Genomic DNA, 23,419 nt, shown 5'->3' with positions numbered 1-23,419 from the left:
AACAATATTTTACAGGAGTCTTTTCAGTGCTCTCCCAAATTTCTCCCATGGAAAAACTTTAAAAAGTCAGGGGGAAGGATTTTTTTTCTGCCCCTTCACTTCTGTAATCCTAGTGAACTGGCTACTCACCCCCAGATCTTCCCTCAGGTCTAGAGATCTCATTTTCACAAGCATACAGAAACAAGATCATCTGGGGAGGTATGGCTGAAGACACACATCTACATAAGAACATAAGAGACGCCAAAGTAGGTTCCAGCCAAAGGCCCACTGCAGCAATGTCTTTTCTGAAGCACCTTAGCTGCACCTGGTCTCTCATTCCAGTGCCACCTGGTGCCCCTACTCAGTTCTTTGTCATCCATGTACTACAGACTTCAAATTCATATATACCCAATTCATATATTCCCAAAACTGCAGGAAGAATGTTTTGCGTATCTATAATTTGTGTTCTTCAAGTGGTCATCTCTGTAGTCACATGACTGGCAGCATGGAGTAGAAAACAATATGAGCACCAAACTACCTGCCATGGGCAGGCTTACTTTGTACTGAAAATGTCTTCTGCCAATTGCAAAGAGGGTATTTCCAGTGCTGGGTGTCAGATGGCTATAAGAAAATGCGTCTTTGAGAACTGTTAAAATATATCCCTCTGGATAAGGTAAGAAGGGCAGACTTATAGGCAGGGAAATTATTGTTGGATGTTACAAGTCAGAACACTTCTATTTAGTATTCACTGGGTTAATACTGTGTACTGAACCACATGTTTGTTTGTATCCTATCTGCTTAGAGAGCTAGAAAGCCCACCAGATTGAGATGTAGTTTGTTGTCCTGATTGGAAGATAGAGTACCTAGAATTAGCATTTTATACCCTTTGTACAGAGCAAGAAGAAGCTCCAGTCTCCATTAGCCTGAGCATGAGTTAACATGTCTCCATTAGTCTTAGCATGACTTAAGATGTCTCTTCGTTAAGCTGTCTAGATATGAGGATGTAGAAATAAAGCTCTTTGTTATTTTTCATCCTGTTTACCCTACCCTTGTTAGGTTGATAGTAAACTTTTTATATTTTAAGCTACCATGGACTCAGACTCTTTTATACTCTGCTAACTCTGCTGAATTAACTTTATAAGAAATTAAATACAAAACCCCAATAGGTTATGGGCCCAGATGCTTTCCGACCTGCAGAGTGTTTGAGCCATATGAATTAAAAGTTTAATTAAGGATAGAAAAGATTTTTTTTTTAATCATTTTTCCTGGGAGAAGAGAGAAGATTTTTTCCTTGTCTTTTTCGAGTCTGCTTTCGCCAATTGTGCTAGCAGGACAAAGAGGGAAGAGGACAATAATTATTCTGTACTTTTTTTGGTAATATGATCTCCCTGCATATGTAGAATTGGCAATTTACTGCCATCTTTCTTGGTGGAGGCAAAATAAAATATTTATATCCTGCCAGCCTCCCTTGGACTCAAGGTGGTTACCAATGCAACAAGAAGTTGTGAAGACAAAGAAGTCCATTAACAGACAAAACATACAGTTTTAAAGACACAGAGCTAACTCTTCTGAAACAATTCCTTCACCTCCAAAAGCCCACTGAAACAGAACTGTGGTTGCACACCTTCCTAAATGAAGCCAGCGAAAATGTCCTCTGCACTCACTCTAATTGGTCATTTTTATAATTTTTCTGTAGGCATCATTTGTTTTAATAAACAATGCCTCGCCATTGAAGGGAAGGTCTTGTAGTCTGTTGCCAGTTGTTCAGCTCAAACTAGATGTGAAAGAGGTGGGTGATGTTGAGTTACAGATCCAGCAGCCAACAGTGTTGTCAGTTCTCACCGTCTTGAGATCCAGCAGACAGTGCGCTGGCAGGCTATATCTCCGATCTCAGTGAGTGTGATCAGTAGTAGTAGGATGGGCTGGGATCCCAGCATGTGTCTCTCTTGGAGACTGCTATATCCACTCCCAATCAGTGTTCCCTCTAAGCTGAGTTAGTGTGAGCTAGCTCACAGTTTTTTAGCCTCTGACTCACAGATTTTTGTCTCAGCTCAGGAGGGATGGCTCCAGAGCAAACTAATTTATGAAGTAGCCAAATCGCTCGCTCACAACTTTAATGCCAGTAGCTCACAAGGTAGAATTTTTTGCTCACAAGACTCCAGAGCTTAGAGGGAACATCGCTCCCAATCCCCATAATAGACCCAATAATGAGGGAAGCAGAACCAACTCTGATGCAAGTAAGAATTCCATTAAGAATTGGAAAAAAGTTCCCTCGCTAGTAAGGCTATTGGCTGTAATAATCTGATCCTGGAGAAAGATCCCAGAATTGAAAAGTGTGGTGGTACCAGGCTTGATCCTGACAGTGGAACTGATGGGATGAGCATCTCTTCAAAACACTGCATTCAGCTGACGGTTCTTGAGAAAGATACACAAATGTTCAGGGATATTTCAATTGATCCCCTCTGACACTGAGCTCATAATTTGGATCACAGGAGACTGACACATGTATTCTGGGAGATGATCAGAAATTTCTAACCTAATCTGCAATGTGGAAACGTGGAAAATTACTTAATCACAGTAGATGGGGCTGAATAGATGGCTGTCCCATTAGCTCCACTGATATCAAAAAGGTCAGTTCTGAAGATTTATGCTTATCTTTGTCTTTCTTCTTCTTTTCTTAAAATGCAAAGATGATGCTCCTGGCAGAAGTCCCCTAGACATTTTAGGAGGAGGATCCTAACTTTGCTATGTAGACTAATGGTGAGCAGCAGAAGTCTGAGACTCCAGTTCAGTAAAGTCTCCTGAAGTTCACAATCAAGAGTGTGTTGATTTTGATAGCCAAGAAGGACTGATGGAACTAAGTCAACTTCACTGTCAGGGATGAATAAAAAGGGAAAGCAGTTGGTTTGGAAGAAAGTGCCTATTCTAATGGGTTTTGATGGGCTTTCTTAGTGAATTTTTGACTGTATTGGCAGGGTTTCTTCATCTAAACATAGTGGACAGAAATTATGACAGTCCATGGGAGGTGATTCCCACCCACGCAGGAGGTTGTTCGCAGCTCCACAGGCATGCAGAATACCAAAATGAGAGGATCTGAGAGGAATAGAAAATACCCATTTTGTGCAAGAATAAGGACAGTTAGTTTAATTAAGTTTGCTCTGAGAAAGTTCCTCACAAAGCATCTGCCACAACAGCTGATAAAGAAGTGGGTGGGAGGCACTGCTTCACTCATTCTGTGCATGTGTAGTGGAACTCTGCTGCAGAGGTGGGCAGAGCCAGGACCAAAAGACCAATCAAGGCTGCAGAAGCTCACAAATGTGTGATGCATAGAGACCATGGTTTCGATTATTACTTTCCCCATGTTTTCCCCGCACACGTCAGTTCTGTATGTACAAAACCACATGGACATAAAAGCCGTAATAAACTTTAGCAATTAATGAATCTGTCCAAACCAGAACAGCTAAAGAACATGTGTGGGTTTTTTGGGGGAAAGCAATTTAATTGTTTGGACATATGGGAAATAATAAAGATGTGGGGCTGAGTGCAAGTCAGGGTTTATTGCTTTCCATGGGGCTTAAGGGTAACATCATTCAGGATTAGCTCTTAAAATTGTCTGTTTACAAAAAAAACAAACCCCAAACCTCTGGCTGACAATTGGACCTTCTGTTACAATGCTCCCAACTTTGGCATTAGCGACTAGGCAGGTACAAACCAATTAAATGAGAAGTCCTACATTCTTCAAAAAATATAATTCTCTTTTTATTATTACCCTTCCAGTAGGCTTCCATGTCTTGCTTGGGCTATATTTAGCCAACACAGTAAACTAAGCATGCTGGTGATCTCACTAAAGCGTGCCTGCTATTAAAGCTTCAGAAAGAAAAAAAGGAGGAAAAGCACCAGTTTCAGTGTACAAATTGTGAAATGCATGGTTTAATAAGGCATAACCAAATGTGGTAGTAACTAAATGCCTATCAGCATAAAACACAGGCTGCGTTTTCATTCTCCCATTAGGCCTCCCTCCTCGTCCTCTAGCCTTTTCAGTGTTTTCTGCTCTCGGATCACAGGAGGGCTTTACAAGCTGGTGCGTTTCTTTTCCTGCGGCCGCCGCTGGCTGACTTATGTCACTACAGGCACAAGAGCCGTGTAAGCCAGACAACAGTGCTGCACTTACCTTTAACTTCTGTTCATCGAGTGGTCCTCTGTGCAGGCACACATGCGTCTGTGCAGTCAACTGGCCTGCTGTGGGAGGACAAATTTCCAAAGCTAAGAGAAAATTCTAGAGCCCAAGAGCACTCCCCCATCCCCTCTGTCTCACGCCCAGCATTTCCTGCCCAATTGGGCACGTGACGAAGGCGGGGAGAGTGCTCTTCCCTCGGCTCGAGAAAATGAGAGACCAGCAGAGCAGTCCACGGCAGGGAGAACAGGGAGCGATGTGTGCCTGCACAGGAGACCACTTGATGAACAAAAGTTACAGGTAAGTGCAACACTGTTTTCATTGTTGGGGCTTCTGTGTGTGTTGTATCTGATGGCCCACTGCCAGATGCACAACACTTCTTTGCGCAACGCTGTGGAGTCCGTGCCCCCTTGTTTGTTTAGGTAAATTTTTGCTGTTGCATATTGTCCATTGCCAGCAATACTCTTTTTCCAGGGAGAACAGGTGTAAAAGAGGCAAGAGTGTACCTGATTGATCTTAATTCTAGCATGTTCATGTGTAACCCTGACTCCCTCTCTGCCTTTTGTTCTTGAATGGACCACAGTGTGCTCATCAAGAAGTCATCTGAATAAATTTCAATGTCATGTGCCCAACGCCGAACCCTTGAGAAGGTTGCGCATGTCTTTCCACCAACCCAATGTTCTGACAATCACCCTGGGTATATAGAGTCTTAGCCACTGTGGATCTGTCTGGCTGTTAAAAGCTACAAATGAATCAATTTTGTAGCAGCCTCATCTAAAAACCTGGTGCATGGCACAACAGCTGTTGTAGCCACCATTAAACCCAGTAACTTTTGAATTTGCAAGGCCAACTGGAATCTTCTGGCACATACCTGTTGTACTACAGTGCAACTGGCGTAAGCCCTTTGGATCAGTAGAAAGGCCCTTCCCTGGGTGGAGTCTATGTGAGCCCCAATAAATTCAATGGTTTGAGTAGGGCTAAGGTGGGATTTATCCCAGTTAATCACGAACCCCAGAACTTGTAAGACACCAAGTGCCTTGTCCAAATGGTTCTAAAGTGCTGGTGGAGAGGAGTCTGTGAACAACCAATTACTGAGGTAAGGGAACTATGGAATCCCATAGCTTCAAAAATATAACCACTGCAAATACACACTTGGTGAAGACTCTTGGTGTGGTGGCCAACCCAAAAGATAACACCATATCCTTACTGTGGTTACCATCATAATGGAATCTCAGGTGTTTTCTACAAGATTAATGGACTGCTATATGGAAGTAGGTGTTCTTGAGCTCAATGACTGCAAACCACATTCCAGAATCCAGCAGTGGTAAAACCTCATGGAGGGGCAGTATTCTAATATTCAGGTGTTTACTGAGAGCCCTTAGACCTAATATTGGTGTTTTCCTGCCTCCAGTCTTATCCATAGCTAAGTATCTGGAACAGAAACCCAACTGGGCGTCTGAAGAATGGACCTCCCTTATGGCTCCTTTGCACATACGTTTGACCACTTCTTGGGTCAATAGTGGGGAGGATGAAGAGGCAGGGATGATGTGTGAGTGACATGGAAGCAAGAATTTGAACTCCAAAAAATAGCCATCATTTATTATTGACAGGACTGACTCATCATGGGTAAAACCCTCACAAACTAAACTTGGCCAAGCTATCAAAAAAGCATAACTCTGGTCCTAGTCAGAACATCAATCTTTCCCTGGGCTGCTGATCCCGGGAGCAATGGATGGGCTTGTTTGCCCCTTTGCTTGCTCTCCTCCCTTGAGGTTGCTGACCATAGGAAGGCCTGAACTGCTGCTGCTGAAATTGACGGGTCTGGTACCTACACTCTGGGTACCTATAGGACTTACCTGTAAGAATGCCTTGGGAAATATCTCTGTTTATATGTAGGCCCCGAAGTAGGGTAATGCCCAATGACTTTGCTGTGATTTTGTGTTTTTCTCCCCAGATCCGGTCAAACACGGAATCCATTTGCTTGCTGAATAGGTCTTTCCCCTCAATGGAGAGATCCTCAGTTTTTGCCCTGATGTCCGGGTGTGTGGAAGACCTAAGCCAGGAGTGTCTCCTCAGGACTACCCCTGATGCCATGGCCCTGCTGTGGCAGTCAGTAACTTGTTTGCCTGCATTAAGCTTTTCCCCTAATTTATGGCCCTCTGCCAACAAAGCTTTAGCTAGAGGTTTCTTATCCTTAGGGAGGCATTCGCTCTCACAGGAACATCTGATAACATCCTATGACCACTGTAAAATTAGAGACCTTCAGGCCCCAGTGAATAGATCTTCCACCTTAGCATGTCTAACTTTCTGCCCTCTTTGTTCATGGGTGAAGAGTGAGTTCCTGCTCTGTGCCTGGACGGTAGGACCTCTGCTACCGTCAATGTTAGAGTCATGGTCCAGTCCTTCTTCCAACTCTGATGGCTGAAGAGCTTCTGGATGCAACTGGTGTTTACAGTGAGAAAAGTGGTCCTTCCAGCAATCAGATTCAATGTGGGAGGGGTGCTGCACCCCATATGTCAGGTAAGTCGACTGTTGTTCCCAAGTACTCCACTGAGGAGGGAACATCAATGGATATGGGAACCAAGGTCCCTGTTGAGGAAACCGAGGGAACAGAGCAGGTGCGTATCCTGGTTATTGCTGCTGTTGACTCAAGGGACCAGGATTGGTGCTCAGACCCAGAAATGCAGAGACATCAAAAACATCACCCTCTGATGACACTGTATAATCCAGTGATTGAGCCAATGGAGACAGGGTTTGCTCAACTCCAATGTCTGATAGCAACGGTTGACATCCGGGGAGGTAAGGCCAAATGTCAGTTCTGAGGGGAGTCTGTTCTTCGACACTGACGTGGAAACCCCTCTTGGTGTCAAGAGGAAGGAGATCTCCAGCCTCAAGGTGAGGGTGTGCTTCAACACCAGGGGTGAAGATAATTAAATGCTGACAGGTTAGAGATTCATGTTTTGCCTTTTTTGGAGGGAGCTTTGATGCCACTTTTTGTGGCACTGGCAATTTCCCTTACATTTCAGATGCTGCAGCCATAGGCACCGAGACCACGGAGGGCGCCCTGGCCCTTTTCTCAGATTGTGCCAGCTTCTCTGAATGGTTTCCGAAGCACCCAAGGCTCTTTCCCAGAGGGCTGCCTTCAAACATGCGGCTCTTTCATTACAGGCCTCTATGGAGCCAGTATTATGGCTCTCACTCAGGCAGAGCAAACACAAATTGTGTTTGTTGTTCTGGGCCATTTTTGACCCACACTCTCCACATTGTTTGAATAACATCATCTCCTACCCAAGCAAGATGAACCCTGACGAGAAAAAAAAACTGTCAGGGAGAAAAGTGACAGCTTTGGAAGAATGCTCATGATGGTGAAGAAAGAACTGAGGGAAGAGTACTCTCCTCCCCACCTCCGTCATGAGCCAAATTGGGTGGGAAATGCCAAGCTTGAAATGATGGGGAGAGGGGAGCACTCCTGGGCTCTAGAATATTCTTAGTTTTGGAAATTTGTTCTCCCATGGCAGGCCGTTGACAGCATAGACCTACGTCGGACTGCACAGAAGCCACGACAATGAAAGCTTAGTGCTAAGGAGGACTGACTTACAATTGAAATGGAGGATTACAAACAAATTTGTTAAATAAAACTGAGTAAGTTGTGCCAAGATGAGTTAGGTTTCAAATTATACCTTTTTAATATGGAATGACTTAGCAGTTTTGGATAAAAAGGGACAAAAGACTTCTAATTAAGCATGTGCCATGTCTTTCAAATATGTATTCATAACCAGTGTTCTTTATTTTGCAACTGATACTAAGGAACATGTACAGGTGATCTGAGGAGGAATGAAGTAGTAAACTTTTCCCATATGGCCAGAGGCGATGAAACAATGGTCCATTCTACTTCTGAGGATCTCCAAATAGTCTGCCCCCTTGAAATGGGTAAGCTATAACTATTGACTTGGAGTGTAGGTCAGCCTACCAGGCCCAGAGCCAAAGGATTCTTCTGGCCATAGCTCTTGAAGAAAAAAAGTAAGGAGTCTAACATTGAGGCTGCTGACAAGTAGGTGGCTTTGAGGAGAGCCAGTTTGGTGTAGTGGTGGTACAAATCCAATCTCTTCTTCTTGTTAGTTCCTTCCACTAGATGCTGGTTGCTGGTTGGGGTGAGCTGTAGGAATTTCCTAGTCCATACAACATCTGTTCTTGAAACCATCTATGCAGTCGCAGAAGCCTTTACGGCCATCATGATGGCTTCATGGGCTTTTCTTAAGGCAAAGTCGGCCCTTTTATCCACGCTGTCCCTAATCATGGCTTCACCATCTTCAGATAAAAGACCAGATGACCTGAAAAAACTGGTTGGTAAAAGAAGGTAACACATAGAATTTCTTAATAAAACTAGGAAACTGCTTATTGGTCATAGGTGTCGCCTATTTGAAAAATTCTTGAAAGGGAAACACCTTCTCCACCACACTGGATCTAGGGAAGAATTCTTTGTTCCCCTTGGATCTATTCTTGCCTTTTGTTGTGGAAGGACCTGGTTCCTCTGCTGAATCATTCTCTTGCAGCTCTAAGGCTGCCATGGTCTTGGACAGTATATAATGATAGTCCTCTGACTTAAAAAAACCTCAAGGACTGTTCTGGGATTTCTATCCCATCCCCCTCCTCATCTGAAATAAATTCACCTTCTCCCTTTGCTTCCGCTTCACTATCTGAATCTATGTCTGGAGTCCACTGAAGACGATCTCTCTTCCTTATTCTGCCATAATTGCCCTTCCTAGCTGCCTTAGTAGGCCAGCTAAGTCTCCCTGTAGTATAAGGTGTTGTATCCATATCCCTTTGGTGGTGGTGGTGGGGCCTGAAGGAAGAACCAGAGTGCCTATCATCTCTGCCCTGGCAGAAGCTGACGATCTCCTCCCGCATGGTTTGCCTGTTCAAGGTTAGAAATTCTGGGGAAGGCATTGTTGGAACTGACCCCTGCATGTTACTCATGAGTAGAACTGTTGCTGTGCTGTCGGAAGAGAACCCTGTCACAGCTGCTGTCTGAGTTAGAGAACAGCTTGGCTGATCCTCTCTTGACCCTGGGTCCTTTGCCTGGCTTACGGGTGTGGCAGGGTCCACCCCGCAGCCATCTCCCAGTTGGTTGGCAAGGCTGTAATGAGCGGCAGGCTCAGAATGGCTGATGCTCGCTCTGGAGGTGGGGGGGGGAGATGGTGCCTCTTTTGGGCACGCTTTTGGATTTCACTTCTCTTCTTCCTGGAAGCAGCTGTTAAAGCGGCTCCCAATTGTTCTGCAGCAGTCTCATTGGTATTCAAACCAGGACTGGCGGCTAGGGGGGCTCCTAGCTCTCCTTCTGAGAGAAAGCCATCGCTGTCCTCATGAGGATCCATTTGACAGAGTTTAGAGCCCTTGCAAAGTTAGGAAAGTGGCTGCCGTGGCTGTTGCTGTTCTCTCTCTCTCTCTGCTTTAGGATGAGTCCTCAACTCTCTTTGTGGAGAAATGAGGAGGGAGAGGGGAGGTTAAGAAAGCTAGAAGAAGCTAAGAAACAGCAGGACAGTAAAATGAGAACAGGATAAGGAAAAAGGAATAAAAGAGGGGAAATAGACAAATAGGTAAGACAGTCTATCCTATGCTGCTCTCCCTTTCAAAGCAGGAAAAGAACTGAGAAGGGTAACTCTCACCAGGCAACAGGAAGTGGAAAATAATTAGTTCCGGCCTGCCTCCCTGAACAGCGAGTAAGGGGGTTCTGCTACAGAGGACAGCAGTAGAAAGCAGTTCTGAAACTGCTGTTCGCAAACTGGTTCAGGAGTGGGAATCAGCAATTAGATGGGCCAAGATCTGTCCTTTATGTATCAAAGTGTTCACAACCCTAGAATTGAACCCTTTACTTCTGCACAACCTTGCATGCTTTGGCTAAGGGACCCTTCATTCTGCTGAAGAGCTAGAATAGCTAACAGGGCCTCAAGATTATTACATCTGAATTACGGATCAAAGAAGAAAAATGCACTACCTATAAATTCAGTTATAACTCAGTTATTTAGTGCACATCTATATCTTCTACATGGAGATATTCTGCCTGACTGAAATTATTCCCTCCCCATCCCATTCTGCAACTCAGTAGACATGTCTCTTCCTGACAGAAAAAAAAATATGGCCTCACAGTGGCATCTATTATCACCATGAAGGAAGAAAGAGGGTGAACACAGGATTTATTCATACATTCATTTATGAATGAACAAATGGTATGACACACAATCTTCCAAAGCAGCTATACAAAGCCCCCACCTCTTGTGAAACAGGATTTAATTCTGGAATAATGCCTTCATGAACTAGGATCTTCTTCTACTTTACTGAGCACAGGGAATGCCTACAGGACATCTGGTGTTCCAGGCTCAATGTGACAGCAAGGTTGTTCATCAGTGCTCATTAACGTAACATCACATAAGTGATGTCACTTCTCCACACGCAACACACTATAATACCCCTCTTATGTTGTACTGTCATGGGGTCTTTGTGGTAGTGCCCACACACTGTGCTTATGGGCTTAGGTTAATGGCTGGACTTCACTGCACAGCCAGTACTGGAGAATTCTTTCATGCAAACTTCATGCTATCAGTTCGGAGGTTCATAGCAACACTATGTAACCTCAACAGAATTTAAACTGCACTCTTAAAAGCAGAACCCATATGCACCTACTTAAGGTGCAGTACACATATGTAACACAATCCTAACCGTGTACTTGAGAGTACGTACCATTGTGTTCAAACTCTCTCTAATAAAATAATTTCACAGGTGTCTGTTGAAGCAAACACAATAAGGAGTTTTGTGACTTAGTACTTGTTGCCACCTAAGCTTTTGTGGGCAAGATCCAATTTTATGTCCTCAGGTGGCGCACGTGTGTGTGTATGTAGGCTAGCCTGATCTCAGAAGCTAAGCAGGGTCAGCTGCGGTTAACACGTTGACGGGAGACCACCAAGAAAGTTCAGCGTCGGTACACAAAGGTAAGCAATGGCAAACCACATCTGAATATCTCTTGCCTTGAGAATGCTATGGGGTCACCATAAGTCAACTGAGATTTGATGCAATATACACACACATTTTGATGTAGAGCAAAATATGAAAACAGTGGGGTTAAAAGGCAATGAAACCTTGACTTCAGTAAGGGTTTTGATAAGGTTTCACATAATATTCTTGTTGACAAGTGGGTAAAATGTGGTTTGGATCCTATTACTGTTAAGTGGCTCTGTAACTGGTTGACAGATCACACCCAAAGAGTGCTTGTTAATGGTTCCTCATCCTCTTGGAGAGGAGTGACAATTGGAGTGCCTCAAGGATCTGTCCTGAGACCTGATTTGGATGAAGGGATAGATGGAATGTGTATTAAATTTGCAGATGATGCTAAATTGGAAGTAGAAGACAGAGTCAGGACACAGGATGATCTTGACAGGCTGGAAAACTGGGCTAAAACAAAGAAAATGAATTTCAATGGGGATAAATGTAAAAGTTCTGCATTTAGGTAGGAAATATCAAATGCATAATTATAGGAGGGGGGAGACTTGCTTTGGCAGTAGTATGGGTGAAAAGGATCTAGGGGTCTAAGTGGACCATACACTGAACATGATCCAGCAGTGTGATGTGGTATCTAAAGAGGCAAATGCAATTTTGGGCTGTTATCAACAGAAGTATAGTGTCCAGATTATGCGAAGTGATAGTATTGCTTTACTCTGCTCTGATTAGACCTCACCTAGAGTACTGTGTTCAGTTTTGGGCACCACAGTTTATGAAGGTTATAGACAAATTGGAACATGTCCAGAGGAGGGCAACGAAGATGGTGAGGAGTCCGGAGACCAAGTCCTATGAGGAAAGGCCTGGAGAAGAGATGACTGAGAGGTGAGATGATAACTGTCTTCAAGTACTTGAAGGGCTGTCATATAGAGGATGGTGCAGAGTTGTTTTCTATTGCCCCAGAAGGTCAGACCAGAACCAACAGGTTGAAATTAAATCAAAAGGGTTTTCAGCTAAACATTAGGAAGAATTTCCTAACAAAGCAGTTCCTCAGTGGAATAGGCTTCCTCGGAAGGTGGTGGGCTCTCCTCCTTTGGAGGTTTTTAAACAGAGGCTAAATGGCCATCTGACAGCAATGCTGATTCTGTGAACTTAGGGAGATCAGGAGAAGGAGGGCAGGAAGGGTTGCACCAGTGCTTAGTTCTTGTGGCCCTTTCTTACAAATTCAGGGAAATGCTGATAGCCACTTTGGGGTCAGGCAGCAATTTTTCTCCAGGACAGTTTGGTGAAGGACCGTGGAGGTTTTTTGCCATCTTCTGGGCGTGGAGCAGGGAGATTTGTGAATTTCCTAGATTGTGCAGGGGGCTGAACTAGATGACCCTGGAGGTCCCTTCCAGCTCTATGATTCTATTATTCTAAATGCACATGGTATGGACTGTGACATGTCTAGGCCCGAATGCATACAAAATGAGAATGATGACCATTCACAGCAACAACAAATTAGTACAGCTAGATCTGAGTCCAGTAGCACCTTGGAGACCAACAAAATTTGGGGGTATGAGCTTCCAAGAGTCAAAGTGCCTGGAAAAGCTTGTTGGTATCTCAAGGTCTCCTGGCCTCAAATCTTGCTGTTCTACTGCAGACCAACATGGTTAATCCCTCTGAAGTAAGGGTGCTTAAGATGGTGTCCTTTACTGGGAAGCAAGGCCAAATGAGATGCAGAACTATTTCCAAGCAAGTGTGTTCAGGACTGAGGGCTTTATCAGTGAGGGCAATGCAAAGTAAACGAACAGAAATACAATTGGAATAAACTTTGCATTTAAGACACTCTTCCTCATGCATTAAAAAGTATTCTCTTTTGCTTAAAAATGCCATTTTTCATGACAGAAAGCTTAAATCACATTCATAATATGAAAAGAGTACCCTAATTAGGAGACACCTTCTCTGTACCAGAGGGAAGTCCCAGTGATGTGTAAACGTATCTGGCTTCCAACAGCTCGTTATCAGTCAGCTTGCAGCAATGCACTTGTATTAGCAAATACTTGCAAAATTAGAACTCACAGTAGTGGTATGCAAATGACATTTTCCCACCTTGCACACACACATCATCATTAGACAGGTACTATGTGAAGTGTGTTCTGTAGCTAGAAATGTCTGCGGGCAGGCACAGCTTCGAGAATGTGTTCAGCGTAAGCCTGTGTCTCGAACAGAATCTCACACACAGAGGAGTTTTATACAAATGTGTTCATGAAACTCAGTGCCAAAAGAAAACAGGGGTGCACTCACCTGTAACCGTTGTTCATTGAGTGGCCTTCTGTGCAGGCACACATGGGACTGCATGATTGCAGGCCAGCTGCGGAGAAGAGCTTCCAAGCATTTCTGAAGACGTTTCTAGGCTCTGGAGTGCTCCCCCTCCCCTGTCTACAGAGGTTCCATTTTCCACTCAAAGGGTCACATGACAGGGGGGACGAGCACTTCTTCCCTCAATTCCTTTCACTGCTATGAGGAGACGCAATGCACATTTGGCGGCCCACAGCAGGGAAAGGAGGGAGGAATGTGTGCCTGCACGGAAGGCCACTTGATGAACAGGTAAGTGCAACCCTGTTTTCATCGTTGTGGTTTCTGTGCAGTCCCACATGGGAGAATAGCAAGCTCACCTACCCTAGGAGGAGGGTGTGGGCTGATCAACAGAAAATCACTTGTAGCACACCTTTTCCCACTGCAGCTTCACGTCTGGAATCCACATCCATCGAGTAGTGCTTGATTAACATAGAGGGAGTGGGCCAAATTGCTGCCTTACAGATGTTCTCCAGCATGAGTCTGGCACAGAATGCTGCTGAAGATGCCTGAACCCTCATCGAGTGAGGTTTCAGGGACACTGGGCAAGAGACCTTAGCTTTGTCATAAGCTGTCTGGATTGCAGGTTGGGGCACTTCCAAAAAACAACCTCTCTTTGTTATGGATAGCAGACAACCATCAACAATAACTTGGCACCACTTATAAAAGAACTTGGATAACCTATCCAAAAACCAATGGTCAGAACCTAGTCAAGTGGATGGGGCACTTTAGAGTGCTGGTCTCTTGGGAACTGGGAGAGGTTTCTTCCTTGCTGTCTACTCTGTCTCTTGGGCTGGAATTGTTGAGTATAAGGGGGCCTGAAGCCCTGCTGGACGGGCAGAGGGGCCTGCTATCTGCAGTCCTGTGTATGATAGGGCCTTGATTGGGGATACCTCTGGGTATGCCTTGGGAAGTACCTTTGCTTAAAAGGTGTCAATGAAGTATGGTTATGCCCAAGGATCTGGCTGTCACCTTGTTCTTTCTAATCCAAACTGCATCAGTTTGGTCACTGAACAGGTCTTGACCTTCAAATGGGAGATCCTCTATTCTGGCTCTGGTATCAAGAGGAAGGGTGAAGAGGGTAACCATGATTATTTCCGTATGACAATGCCGGAAGCCATTGGACCTGCAATTACAACCTGCTCCATGCCTTGCAGCATTGAGCTGCTGTTTCCCTAACTTTTGTCCCTTTGCAATGAGGACCTTAGCCACACTCTGCTTATCAACAGGCAGCAAGCTCAAGAAACTGTGACATCTGGATGGTTTCCAGCTCTTCCCTTGGCTGGTAAGACCTCTGAGACTATGGAGTTTGCTTGAAGGTGGTGAAACAAGTAGCCACAGCCTTCTTCCCTGATTCTATTGAGGTTTTCCAGCTTCTTTGACGATGCTGGTGCCAAGGCCAGTTTAGCCTAGATGGCTAAAGCTATGTCCTGCACCCCTTGCAACAGTGGGAATGCCACAGGGCCTGAGTAGGGGCTGTATAAAACCTTTGGTATAGTGGTTAAGTGCACGGATTCTAATCTGGGAGAACCGGGTTTGATTCCCCACTCCTCCACTTGCACCTGGCTGGATGACCTTGGGCAAGCCATAATTCTGGCACAGCTGTTCTTGAAAAAGACCAGTTTCTGTCAAGAGTTCTCTCAGCTCCACCTACCTCACAGGGTGTCTGTTGTGGGGAGGGGAAGGGAAAGGAGTTTGTAAGCTGCTCTGAGACTCCTTTGGGTAGTGAAGGGTGGGGTATAAATCCAATCTCTTCTTCTTCATTACAGGGTTGGACAGTTGCAGCTCTGAAGCATTAAACTCTAGACTGGCTTTTGAAGCATTAAACTATAGACTATTGGAGAGGGAGCCGATGGGTCAGCAGCCATATCGTCAGGAGGTGTCACTGAAGTGCCCTCTGAGCCTGCTTCTGAAATTTGGTAGAGTGCGTCATTGGAACCAGAACCCTGATGGGGGGAACTGACATCAGAGTGGTGTTGGTCCCGTCTAGATCTCGTGGGAAATTTTACAGGTTGCCATGGGTAGGGAGCCTGTGGGGTGCCCACTGTGGTGGCATCATGAATGGAAATGGGCCCCATGGGTTTCACTGAGACTGCCACTGATTCGATGCCTGTAGATCTGATTGCCCTTTGTCTTGTGATGTGGGTGGGCCTGTGGGAGACACTTTGAAGAAGATTCTTTTGAGGAGTCTGGGAACCTTGATACCCTTCTCGATGGTGAGGGCATCTGAGGATGCAAAAATGAGTTGACACTGAGTCCCAAAGGAGAATTTTGGCACTGGGGGGACTTTGATTTGAAGATGGTTGATGTTGATGCTTGACTCTGAGGAGAGACTGATTGTTGGGGTTGGAGAGGATTGATGACCTCGAGTGAACAAAGTACAATTCCATGGAGATGGAGATCGCAGATTCTGAGGGGAGCTTGAACCGTTCTGATGCAACGGCAATCAGGTTGGACTGTGATGTGAGTGTTTGGCTCTCTTTTTAGCCTTTTTTGGAGGTGGTTCTGACGCCAATCTCAGGAGGAGACTTGAGTTGCAGTTCCAATAACAAGGGTGTCAGTGCCGAAGTCACCAAATGGGCCCTTGCACCCTTATCCATTTGGGCCTGTTTTTCCTCCGCAGGGATCCGGGGTGCCCAGAGCTCCCCCCAAAGTGTGACTTTAAGTCTTGCCACTCTCCCCTTGTGTGCTTTAGGAATAAGGCATCTACTAACTGGGCACATGACTGTATTGTGGCCCTCTCCCAGACACAGGAGACATGAGGAATTATCATCATTTTGGGCCATTTTTGCTCTGCACTCCCTGCACTTTTTAAATAGAGCCATCCTACTGATTTCTAGGTGTAACTCTTTACTGTTCTCCATGGAAAAACCTGTTTTATTCCTGAGGCTCCATGAAGAAGCAGCTTAGAAGCACGTCCTCTTCTCACGGCGGCAAGAAGAGAACTGAGGGAAGGAGTGCTCGCACCAACTCTGACACATGACCCTTTGGGTGGGAAAAGGGATCTCTATAGACAGAGGGGATGGAGAGCACTCCAGAGCCTAGAAAATCCTTCAGAAACGCTTGGAAGCTCTTCTCTGCAGCTGGCCTGCAATCATGAAGCCACGATGATGATCTTAAGCATGTCTTAAACGACACCATATTCCAATCAAGTAAAACTAGCTATTCTCCTTAACCCCTACCTATATGAAAAGCAGCCAAGGACTTCATTGCTTTTCAAAAAAACAAAGCCACAAATGACTCCATATTTGCTGGTGGGGGGTGGGGTGGGACTGTCCCTGATGCTAAAAATCTGGACACCTTCTCGAGCCAATTTAAATATCCAGGCAGATTGCACTATGTGAAACACATGTTTGGGATTATTCATCTGAAAGCAGTCCTACATCAAAATCTCTTGGCATGGGGAAGGCCAGAGAAAGTACACTATCATGTTTTCAAATCACAGCCTACTGAGTCAGTTTAACTTATCTCCTAAAATACATGACCAGGCCCTCTCTATACCTCTCCCTGGCTCGTACCCCCTTCCCTTACCACCTTATAGTAGAACTATGCTGTCATTGCTACATACCCCATAATTGTACTATGGAGCACAAATATCGACTCTCATGTAGAGTTCATAATCGCATAGGTATTCTGGGGATTTCCATTTTTTTTTTAAAGTAAGCTACTAGGTGGCCGGATTGTGCAACTTAAAAATATGTTAGCAGATTTTGCTAACACAGAATGTAGACTCCCAGAAAGACACTTTGTGGAGCTGAGAGATCTACATGGAGGACAGCCATGCAGGTCAGAGAGATGCTGCGAAGAGGGGGGTGAAACCACCTCCACGTCTATTTTCCATCAGGAGAGCAGCACTTGCAGCAGACATCGGAGGAGCAATTTTACTCCCTTCCCTCTCCTCCCTAAAGTGCCCCAACCTGTGCAGCTATTCCTCTTAGGCCCCACAACCACAGCAGTGATCTTTCTGGGGGCTGGAAGAGGATGCAGGAACAGAGAATAAAATGGGGAAAGTCAGTATACCATGAATGCCTATCTGGATACAGGCCAATATTGCATAGGATTAAAACTGAATGTAAAATTCCACCACCTGCAACGTCCACTTTATAAAAACTGTGCAAATAAAGAAGAGCAGCTTGCCCAGTTTGAATAACTTATTACAACTGCACTATACAAATCTGGTAGTTGGCAAATGTGGCATTTTAGTGATTTTAAGATGCAGGGAAATAAGACTAAGACTAACACCAATCTAATTACAGAGGGAAAGAACAGATCATTCAATCAGTTTTGATCATATTAGCCTCCAATGTATAAGAATTTTCTGAATGGAAAATATTCCTCTAACAAGGCTTCTCCGTCCATTATGTATATTATGCTCTTTGCCAGATTAAACAAACAAAACCACGAGCAACTGCAGGTGGCACTGGTGGCAGTTAGTGATGCTGTCAATCAGAAGTTTGCTGCTGCTCTTGTTGAAGTTGGAAGTGCTGACAAGCCTCTTGCCCGATGCTAAGAAAGAGGCCTTCCATAGGAACCCAATCTGTTGGTAAACTCAGTGCCAAGCAATGTGCTATGATCTTTGTAGAGAAGAACATCCTCTTCAGGCCTTGGTGCTCTCCACACTCATCAGGACTTGTGGGCTTGGCACTTTCCATATGAGAGCCAGTTTGGTGTGGTGGTCAAGTGCGCGGACTCTAATCTGGGAGAACCGGGTTTGATTCCCCACTCCTCCACTTGCACCTGCTGGATGACCTTGGGCAAGCCATAGTTCTGTCAGAGCTGTTCCTGAAAAGAGCAGTTTCTGTCAGAGCTCTCTCAGCCCCACCTACCTCACAGGGTGCTTGCTGTGGGCAGGGAAAGGGAAAGGAGTTTGTAAGCTGCTCTGAGACTCCGAGTGAAGGGCAGGGTATAAATCCAATCTCCTCCTCTTCTTCATATTCTGCCTGTGGTCTCTCTAGATCAGTGGTGGCAAACCTATGGCACAGGTGCCAGAGTTGGCATTCAGAGCCCTCTCTGTGGGCACGTGTGCCATTGCCCCAGCCAGGCCCAGACCATCATTAAAGTGTTGAATTCTCTGCCAAATAATTTTAAGTAAATGAAAGCATTTAGGATTGCTTTCCTTACTTTGTTTGGATCATCTTAAGTTAATGTATGGGTTGTTTTTTCTAAAGTAAAACCTCAGTATTCAGGTTAAATTGCCATGTTGGCACTTTGCGATAAATAAGTGGGTTTTGGGTTGCAGTTTGGGCACTCGGTCTCTAAAAGGTTCGCCATCACTGCTCTAGATCCTATGAAAGAGCCATCTTCCATTTTCCTCCACTCTTTCTCTCATCCCACATCCAGCTTATGAGTTCGGATTCTGTCCCTAACTCTTCTTCTGCTGTAACCTCCAGAGTTGCTTCAACTACGTACACTCAGAATTCACATACATAACCATAAAATACAAGCTAAAACCTATTAGTCCTTAGGAGGAAAAGTCTGGCCAGAGCTGGAGAACAAACTCAACCTTGGCCTTTTCTGGTTAGTTCATTTGTTAAGGGCACTTTTTTCCTTTTTTCACACTTTCAGTATGTGCATTTAACCAAGTCTGCATGTTCATACACAAAATTAACACTACATCCACAGAAAATCCTTGACCTTGCATATATAAAATACAGCCCATTATTTTTCTTCACATTTACACAACACTCTTACTGCACACCTTTGGCACAGAACTGAGAGATGCAAATAATAAAGGCTTTTACCTGCCAGAAGTCTGTGACTGTAGAAGGCAAGGGGCCTTGAGCAGCGATGTAAGCAGGGTTCCGGGGGTCATGGTCCATCTGAAAAAAGGAGTGAAAAACCCCACAATTACAGCTAGCCTTCAAAGACAGCCAGGCAAGGAAGTTTGCTACAGGGCCGGGGAAAGAACATCTTCACACTGCATTAGTGATGTGTAGCAACTAGCAAGGCATTGCCCTCGTCTCCTGAAATATTTTAGGGAAAGGAAATACTTGTGTACGAATTCCTTTCCCCAACAAAACCAAGCTAGTAGTCTAATACTAAGACAACAGACAAGCCATGATCTATGTTCCGAATATGTAATGTGAGATCATTTAAGGAGCATTTGCTAACAAAAAGCATTTAGTCAGAGATTCTGGTCTCATAGCAACCTACAAGCCACTTCAAACATTTCCCCCCCTCAATACAGGGCATTAGGAATGCTGGGCACATTTAAGTATCTCTTCCATTTCCACCACAGCACTCGAGGGCACATGCATCTAAAAACAAGCCAAAGCCAGAGAACAAACTCAATCCTGGCCTTTTCTAGTTAGTTCATTTGCTTAAAATGCAGGCTTCTAACCCTCAATAGGGGAAGTTCTGTTTAAAGACCTTAATTATTACATCTATTTCAAAGAGTGACTGAGCAGAAAAAAAGGGATCCTCAGAAACAAAGCCATGAAGAGTAAATAGGATTAGGTGGTTACAATGAGTGTTTTCAAACTGATGGGTGGGTTCTCTGGTCCTAAATCTTTGGCCCCATTCTCCTGATAAGGACAAGATCTGCTGATGAGAATTTAAAAACAAGAGCAACCAACAAAACCCTCCATTGACTGCAACCCTTATAGCTTAGACAGAATTTAAAAAGAAAAACAAAGAGAATGAGGCCAATCTCCTGCATGAACACATCTGAATTATTTCTACAAGTGCTCCTGAACAGCTGAATTCTGCCCCCAACCCACACAGAGACCTACACCTTCGGCTTTACCAAAAAGCTAAGCGATAGTAGATGACTGCATAATTAACAACACCTTAATGCAGACTGGTCAGAACCATGAAATAAACCATTAGAAGGGCCAAATCTCTTGGTTTGGTTTGGTTTTTTAAAACCCGAATGCAACGACAGGGACTACTGATTAGCTGGCACAAGTGGTAGACCCCTTGAGACAAGCATCAACCCAGGAAGGAAGGCTGATAGAAGTTCTGATTGACAAATTAAATGGGATGGGGAGAATGGAACCTCCAGTGCTATCGGCTTTCTCAGTTGAGGGGTGGAGTCAGGGAATCAAAACATATCTCCTATAAAGTCCACCTTAATCCTAACTCAAAGTTGTGGGACTACTGTCAGAAACTCTCTTTGTTGTTATTATTCATATATCCTCCATCAGTGTGCTATACACAATGACATGTCCCTGCGACAGAAACTTTCAATCTAAAAGTCTACCATTTCTTTATTCATAAGAGCCCCAATACAATCCTTCACCCTGGAGCCCATTTCAGAACTTTGGCGATTATGGTCTTAAAACTTCTTGGTACTCATTACACTGTCCAAGATCTAGAGAGTCATTTTATGCCTTCGGCATGCCCAGTGGGATTCTTTTTTTTACTGCTTTGATCATCAAACCTCCACCCTGCATCACTAACTTCTTTTGAAAATCTCCTGTTTCAAAAGCAGCTTGCTATGCAATGTACATGTGTGTGCAGTGTGTGTGTGTGTGTGTGTGTTGTGGGGGGGGGGAGCCCCAAAGCCTTTGAATCTTGGCCACTGATTATTTCAGTTGATTCACAGAACTAGAAAAACAAAACAAAACCTAACATCTGAAGTACTATTAAACAGAAGAGTACAATTGTGTGCTGTGGGCTTCCTACAAACAATCATTTAATCACCTGTAACTCCAGTTTTATCGTATGCGTATTAGGATAATCCAATTCCTTATCTGCCCCTAACATCCTCCTAAGCCCCCCCCCTTTTGTGGTCAAATTACAGCTGATTTACAGCAACCCATCAGGGTTTTCAAGGCAACAGATGTTCAGAGGTGGGTTGCCACTGCCTGCCTCTCTGTAGTGACCCTGGTATTCCTTGGTGGTCTCCTATCCAAATACTGACCAGGGCTGATGCTGCTTAGCTCCTGAGATTGGGCCAGCCAGGCCAAGAGAACTGTTCTTGAGAAAACAGCTCTGAGAGAACTGGGACTGACCCAAGGTCACCCAGCTGGCTGCATGTGGAGGAGTGGGGAATCTGCTGCTCTTAACCACTGCACCAAAAACAAAACAAAAAACCAACAACCATTATCTCCAGTTTAGATACAACAATTCATCATATTGAAAACTGTTCTTGTGATTCACCACTTTAGGTTGCAAGTGATGGATTGGAGGTAAATAAATAAACCTAGGAAATCAGCTTGGTAGGATGATGGTCTATTGCAACATTTATTGTTTCATCTTACTTTCACTGCACTGTCTTCTAACTTTGTAAGCAACTCACTGCATTGGTTATGGTACGTTACACCTTAGACAGTTTTCTCCATGCACTGTTTCCTAATTTCTGGAACCCTAGTTCTAATGTATTGTTAATTGGATATCTTATGCTATTACATTAAAAATAATTTGTGATCCGCTGTGAGTTTCAGTGAGGAAGGTCAACTATAAATGAAGCAAATAAACAGGCTAGGGTACACAAGCTGATTTGCGCAAAGCCACTGCTCTCATTGCAAAGTGTTGGGACTATACAGCTTTTTGTGTCTTCCTGTCATGGGGCCGCGAAGAGTCAGACTCAACTGTGCAACTGAACAACAAACCAATCTACACATATCTGCTCTTTACAAATAGCCTAGATAAATGCTGATACGTTAAACGTATTAACCAAAATAAAAGAGCCAAACTTTGCGGGGGGGGGGGGGGGTCCTCAGGTCGAACTGTGTGTGTACAATAGAAGAGAAGAAGCAAAACAAAATCAGCGATGAGGTAAGTGGTACTGTCAGTGAAGAAATACTTCTAAACACTCCACAATTTGATAAATCAGGAAGAGGCTACTCTTGGCCGTACAGTATAAATCAACTGCTGTCAGAAAGCTGCTGCTTGGAGCACTGCAGACATCATAATGAGGAAAGACTGGTCAAATGTGTCATCAAGTTAACAATAACTCAGACGTTCACAATTATTACATTCCCTGCACATTCTGTTGCACAGAAAGCTGCTATGGAGAGGGCGTACGCCAGTTAGGACTGCTACCGTGCAAAGTAGTAACCGGGTCACTTTCTGTTTGTATGTATTACACCATTTCAACGAATGCAAATTTTAAAATTGCCTGTTGTCTACTGCTGACACCGAGCAAAACAAACAGGGGAAAGGTTATCAGACTTGCTTAGAAACGGGCAGCGCCTGGTGTGCATATGTTCTCAGAGGAAATCCAAGATAACAGAAAGCTTCCTTTTGTGATAATAAGTGAGCTTGCAGGCTCCTGCCAAGATTAAAGTAATTGAAAAAAAAGACTAATGGGCACCTTTATTAATTTCCACACTGTAAAATTCCAGAGTCGAAATATACTTGGGAAGATATGGAGATGTAAACTTTAACAATTGGTATAATCCAGTTCAAAGGAAAGGATCTAGACTGATGGGCACCCCAATCTTATTAAGTTCTTTTTGATCCATCAGTACAAGCAATAACTTGCACAATGGCAACTACAATGGTACCAGACACTTGGCAGATCTGTTCAGTTTTGCCACATTTAGTACCAAGTGTTCTTTTATGGCAAACATACATTTGCAATTCGATATAGGCTTCAGTGAGAACCTCTCGGCCCTCTTCAGTGTCCCTAGGATGCTGCATCCTGAGCGGTGCCCGTTTTCTTTTACATCCGTTCTGGACAGCACCACACTAAGAGCCATCTAGATTTGCCATTAGGGTATCAGTGACTTTCCTACCCAAGCCTCATCCAGCAAACTAGCTCTCTAATATGATTCTTTCTACAGGCTACCAGGGCAGACAGGTGGGCACCAACTATGGGGGTGTGTATATAAGAGCCACATTTATTTGGCATTCCCAAATATTTCAGAATACCAGTATCAGCACTGTATTTGGATTCGGGAAATACTTGGTGGTAATACCGAATATATTCGGCTCCATTATACCCTGTGGGGCCATTATACTCAGTGGCAAATCTCTCAGGGTATATTCAAT

General features: G+C 44.3%; 1 protein-coding gene across 1 annotated transcript in view; it reads right to left on the bottom strand.

Moving 5' to 3' along the window:
• PTPRN2 (protein tyrosine phosphatase, receptor type N2) overlaps positions 1-23,419 on the bottom strand; it is a gene marked incomplete at its 5' end in the record, with an annotated part of 355,818 nt that overhangs the window by 45,360 nt on the left and 287,039 nt on the right. The window contains one exon of the mRNA XM_015427868.1: positions 19,222-19,299. Within this exon, the coding sequence (XP_015283354.1) occupies positions 19,222-19,299 (78 nt within the window). The remainder of the gene's footprint in view (positions 1-19,221; positions 19,300-23,419) is intronic.

The sequence above is a fragment of the Gekko japonicus genome, unplaced genomic scaffold (assembly GCF_001447785.1).
Source record: "Gekko japonicus isolate JY-2015 unplaced genomic scaffold, Gekko_japonicus_V1.1 scaffold735, whole genome shotgun sequence".
NCBI lineage: Eukaryota > Metazoa > Chordata > Lepidosauria > Squamata > Gekkonidae > Gekko > Gekko japonicus.
Note: the sequence above shows the minus strand (reverse complement) of the source record. Positions and strands in the feature narration are given on the sequence as shown.